The 5,920-nt window shown below is 43.0% G+C and overlaps 1 protein-coding gene across 1 annotated transcript; it reads left to right on the top strand.

The window, feature by feature from the left end:
* Nucleotides 1–360: 360 nt before the first annotated feature.
* On the top strand, nucleotides 361–5,907 carry LOC136420364 (galactosylceramide sulfotransferase-like). Its single transcript, XM_066407228.1, has 3 exons — nucleotides 361–710; nucleotides 3,300–3,488; nucleotides 4,451–5,907. Exons 2-3 carry the CDS (start codon nucleotides 3,307–3,309, stop codon nucleotides 5,814–5,816), a joined length of 1,548 nt encoding a protein of 515 aa, XP_066263325.1. The 5' UTR covers nucleotides 361–710; nucleotides 3,300–3,306; the 3' UTR covers nucleotides 5,817–5,907.
* The last annotated feature ends 13 nt before the right edge of the window (nucleotides 5,908–5,920 follow it).

The following is a 5,920-nucleotide window of genomic DNA, read 5'->3' as shown; positions in this document are numbered from 1 at the left end:
CTACAGGAGAGAGAAATGAATATTATAAATCTCATGTCAATTCTACTTCAAGCTACACAGAGCAACGAGGTGAAAAGTTTCGAAAATCCTCTTACTGGCGGAAGGCTAAGAAAATGTAAACGTCCTTGCCGACTCACAAAAAGTGACATTTACAGTCAAATTTATTGGTTTGGCTGTTCAGGACACACAGCCAGGGAATAATATTTTTTTTCCACATTCAACACTGACATTGAAAACAGTGAAAAAATAACTTTTCCTGTCTCAAACCTGTAATTAAATTCACCATGCCAACTTACTGACGTATTTATTTTGGACATGGTTTCCAGTAAACTTACAGAGTGAGTTGACAGACGTGCATGGGAAGAAGGATATTTCCAGACGACGGGATTTTCAATTCCAGACGTGTCCCCTTTGGCCCCTGGGCTCGGTGTTGCCATGGCGACAAAACGTCTGAGCTCGGTCCCAGGGCAGTGTGGGGTCACGCCTGGTTCAGAGGCGAAGCGACTACAGTCGCAGTTCTGAATGCATCAGTTTAAGTGAGTGTTTCACCGTATGTTTTGAACCAACGCTCGGAATTTTCCTAACGGTATTTTGGGGACCAAAACTTGGCCTTCTTGCGGGATAGCAGGCCAACTATGCGAGCTGTTCTATTTTGAGAAAGACCGTATGCCGCCCAACTGAATATAGCAGTCCAGCATACAATTTAAACGGTGAGTACTATAGTGTGGATATCCAAGTGCATACTAGACCTTATATATAATTGATAACATTGTGAGTTGTAATTTTCATTAAACGCGAAAACTTAACGTTTTTCGCAAGATTTTACTTGCAGAACGATCAAACAGCAAGGAGCAAATGTTACCAATTAATCAATCTCATTTTCGCGCCAGAGATATCTATGACTATGTAGGTCATATTGAGTCTGAAATATATAGAGCGTATCATATACATATAACGGTCTATATCCACTACCATATCATGCAGGTGTATATACAGTATAATGTTCCAGAAATGACCCTACGAATTCTTGTGAACATGTAGGGGAATATGTAGGGTGAAAGTTGAGAGTTTTTTTTAAAGTTTCTCTACCATAAAAAAGATCCGTTGTTTACAGCTAAGGAGTGTTTCTATTTTGTTGGACAAGAAGTGTACCGGAAATTAACGCTGAACCCTCCTCGTTTTTCTTTGAAGTTTGATCCTTAGAAACTTGGCCTCGCCATTTTTGGTCTGCATGTTCCATCGGAAGCTAATGTAACGTACCCGTAGCCTCCCTAGTAGGCTCTACGACTTTTTCTAGGGCATATAATGTGTTTATTTGACGGCACATTGGTTCTAATATTGTATTCGTTTTTGTGGGAGGGGGTTTGGAGGAGACGACTCACAAGAAATAAATAGAGTACAATCAGAAATGATACGCCAGAAAATAGCGACAACACATTATAAGCCCCCCCCCCCCCCCAAAGACCCAAGTAGTAGTATCCAGTAGTAGCCAGTATTAGATTAACAAGCCTGCAAAGGAAACTATTAAACGCGCCATACCCAAATTGCTGTTCGGCAAAAGGTATTATTTTTTGGCTGACATACAGCAAATGTTGATCGTAGATTCATAGACAGAAAGCACGTTGTTGTTTGACATTTTTAAAACACTGGCAAAGTACACAGTATAAGCCCCTCCCCAAAGCCCAACTCGTAGAGTCTGCAAACGAGGCTAACGCACCAAACCCAAATTGCTCTTCGGTAAAAGGTATAATTTTCTGGATGACATATAACAGATGTTGACTGTACACTCTTGCACTCCAGGGAAAGCACGTTGTTGTTTGAACATTTTTTCAAACACATGGCTCCACGATTTGGGCTAGCATTGTGATATATAGAGACAGCTGGACAAATGCCAACGGTGGCTTAATTTTCTTGCACTGATGGCACGAACGCTATTAGCGAAGTTTCAGGAGAATTGGAGAGAACTCTTCTGACACAAAATTTTGCCAATGGTAAGGCCATGTTGATTCAATTATATGGACGGCATCCCCTGGAAACAGCAAAACTGATGCGAGCGTGCAAATGAAATTATGAAATCTAAGTAAGGCTTTCTACTTTGTCGTTTGTCATCTCCTCGGCCTCGAAGAGATAAAAAAATGACAAAGTAGAAAGCCCGACAAAAAACCCCTAAAAACACGTCAAAAACCAGCCAGAACCCCTCCTCTGCTTGGCGTACCTCTGGATCCACAACAATGAAAGCCGACCATTGTGGCCGAATGATAAGAAACTGAGGCTTCCTCTCATCAAAGTACATTACATATCGCCTTTCTGTCGAACTTCCGGGAGAGAAATCCGTGATCAGAATACTTTTGTACTTTATAATCGGATTCATGACTAGCCTGGAGTCCAGCCTTCTTAGCTTTGGTCCGTTCCCAACGATGTAGGGGTAGCGACTTTGGGAGCGGACCAAAGCTATCAAGGCTGGACTCCAGGCTAAATTATGACGCCCCAAGTGTAAAATATAATTCAGACGTATTCTTGAGACACTATTTCACTATATAGTTGCAAGAATTTTGTAGCAATTTAGCCAAGTGCACACGATTACGCCATGTAGATATAGCGAGGTGTCAGTCAATATATGAGTCAGTTGCTCGCCATCTGTTTAAACTTGATCTGTCAACAGGCAAGTGTTCGTAATGTTTGCAGTGTTGGAGTCTCGTTCAGACCCTTGTATAGCCTGGTAAGCATACCGTCGGGAGCTCGTGGTATCTCTTCGGTGCTGGCAGTGATACCCGCCCGCCTAGGCAGATTAGCGCCCACGAGGGTGGCCATGGTTTACTTGGCTTCCTTAGTTCGCTCTCAACAGTCGGCGATAACTCGATATGTCAGCCAAAAAGACAGGCTGACGGAAACAGGCTATTGCTTATCAGACTAGAACACCCCTAAGCCAACGCTTTGAGCCGGGTGACCAGGTTAACTGGCATTGCAGTGCCTAGTGGTACATAGGGCAGCAGATTTCCTTGCTGTTTCAGTAGCAGAGTATATCTCAGAGAATGAGTTCAATGACGATACAACCTTTGAGAAATTGTAACGTAGTGAACTTTCAGGAATAACATTGCACATTTGCATAGTCATAATTTGTACTATGAAGAATAATCTTTGAACTGCAATTTCCTATATAGAAGTGGCTATTGACAGGATGATCCTGTCAGCAGTAGAAAAACTTGCACTGTTGACAGGATGATCCTGTTAACATCCCCAGGCTTCTTGATTTTAGTTGCCTTTTGTAAAGTCTCATCATAACTTCTCTTTCCAAACAGACTGGTGATGGCAAAATCGCACGGCAAGATCGCACTGCTCATTCTGTTCACGTCTGCCGTCGTCCTGGCGGGGTGGTATTACGACGGCAGCAGGTTACTACGTGCCGACTTGCGGCCTGTCGTGATCCACGATGTGGCCGAACTCCACACACAGACCGGGCGACCGCCAAGAACAACAAACTCTACCAAGTAGGCGACGTTTCAGGCACAAGCCTGTGATTTATTAATTCAGCTAAAAGCAGGCTAACACTAGTCTGGCTAGGATTTCCCGTTCACATGTTCTTTTGCCTTCGGCGGCTTCCTAAGAAGCTGGTTTGGATTTTAAAGAAAATGCCTCTCAAGGACAAATTCTCAAGTAGCGTTTGATTAATGACTTGTCAAAAGCTTGTCAGAGTCGATTATATACTACACATGTTGATAATGTTTATTGGGCGCATGTGTGATCGTTAAATACAGGGGAAAGTGAAGAAAGTGAAAAAAAGTGAGTGACCTAAACCACTTGGTTGCTTGACTCTAAATCTTGAAGCCAGTGTCAGCAGATACACAGCAAGTAAACATATGACGAAGTGGCTACTGACATTGATGATCCTATCAACAGTAGAACAAATTTCACTGTTGACAGGATGATCCTATCAGTAGTGCAAATGTTTCTACTACTGACAGGATGATCCTGTCAATAGCTACTTCCAATATTGATAATGTTGCAAGGCACACAAGGAAAAATGAGGAAAGTGACTGACTTAAACCCCTTGGTTTCTCGACTAAATCTTGAAGATGTCAGCAGATTAAGGTCGCCATCTTGAACTCGCACAAAGCACATGGGATAGGTCGTAACTCATCCTTGCGTTAGATAAAAACGTAGCTGTTAGCATGGATTTTTTCTCTCAAAATATCATGTTTCAATCAATGATACGATGACTACTTGACTATTTATTTTGATTCTTTAACTTTGATTCTTATTTGCAGAAGGAATTGACTATTGACAGGATCATTCTGCCAGCAGTGCAATTTTTCTACTGCTGACAGGATCATCCTGTCAATAGTCTTAGGCTTTGCATAATGCTTGTTATGGTTAATGTAATCAGTACATTGACCCCCTTCTTAAGAGAAAAATGTTAACGGTAGTTGATCCTGTTCTTCCCTTTGTACAGGTTGCCTTTGTCCAACGGGACCGCCAGACCAACAACAATGTCTCAGCCAAACGCAAACAGCCGAAAAACGTGTCAAGAAAGAACCAAGATCGTCTTCATCAAGACCCACAAAACCGGCGGGACATCCTTCGTACAGATCCTCCACAGGTTCGGCTATCTTCGGAACCTTTCGTTCGTCATTCCGAGCAGGCGTAATATCGGTTCCATCAAGGAGGTCCTTGGTGCCATGAACCTTCTCTACCCGAAAGGGTTGAAGCAGAAGTCGAACTATCTCCCTCCGCAAGGGGGCGCTTTTGACATCCTGGCCTATCACACCATATACGACAGAAAAGCGATCGTAAACGTTTTCAACGAGCCGGAAAACGTGACATTTGTAACGCTTTTAAGGGAGCCCCTGAGTCAGTTGAGATCGTCTTTTAACTACTACCACTTTGCTCGGGCGTTTAACATAGTCAGCGAGACTCCATTGGCAACTTTTCTACAGCACCCTCTCCGGTACAATCCACGACTGAGGCTCCCCTCCCTCACCAAAAGTCCTATGGCAATGGACCTGGGGTTCCCTCCCACCGCAGTCATCAGTGCAACGGCTCTGAGCCTTCGGAACCAGTCGGAAAAGTATTCGTCGACCATTCGGGATTTCGTTCGAAAGATTTCGGAAGAGTTCGACCTGGTGATGGTTACCGAGTTTTTCGACGAATCGCTGGTCCTTTTTAAACGAACAATGTGTTGGCAACTAAAGGACATATTATACTACAAATCAAATGGTTACATCTATGCCCAAAAGGAAGAAATTATCAGCGAGAGACTGCGTCAAAGTCACAAACGCTGGGATGTTGTAGACTACCCTCTCTACGAGAAACTCAACCACACTCTACGCGACAAAATTAACGAACTAGGCAACGATTTTCTCTCAGAAGTTGACCATTTTAAAATGGTGAACGCGAAAATGCACCAGTTCTGTATTGGAAACGCCAGCGAACGCGACTATCTTGTCATTGAAAAGACTGCATGGAACGATATGTTTGTAATCACGCCATCCTTCTGTACGCTCGCCAAACTCGGAATACGCTGTTATATGACGCTTCTAAGAGATCGTAATCTACGCTTTAGGAACGGCAGTTACGCGAAATTCCCTACAAATAATGCCTACGAGCCGTTAACTAGAATAGACAACGACAAGCGCTATGGCCAGGGGTTTTATACGGACCGGTATTGTCGGATATGTGAGGATATCAAAAGGGACTGCACCCTTAACGAATATTTGACACATCTATTCCATGAGAAACTTATACATCCTTCTGATACGAGTTTTTACGTGAGTGTTCATGGAGGGAGGGGGCCAGTAGAAAAGACTCTCGAAGAATGACCCTAATAATAGCGATTTCAGCATCACCTTTAGAATTGTTTACACTTCTACGCAAGTATATTGACTACAAATAAAAGTTGTTGTTTCTAAATGTCTTATTGTGT

This window comes from Branchiostoma lanceolatum, chromosome 15, assembly GCF_035083965.1.
Source record: "Branchiostoma lanceolatum isolate klBraLanc5 chromosome 15, klBraLanc5.hap2, whole genome shotgun sequence".
Taxonomy (NCBI): domain Eukaryota; kingdom Metazoa; phylum Chordata; class Leptocardii; order Amphioxiformes; family Branchiostomatidae; genus Branchiostoma; species Branchiostoma lanceolatum.
The sequence above is the reverse complement of the archived record's forward strand: the minus strand, read 5'-3'. Positions and strand labels throughout refer to the sequence as shown.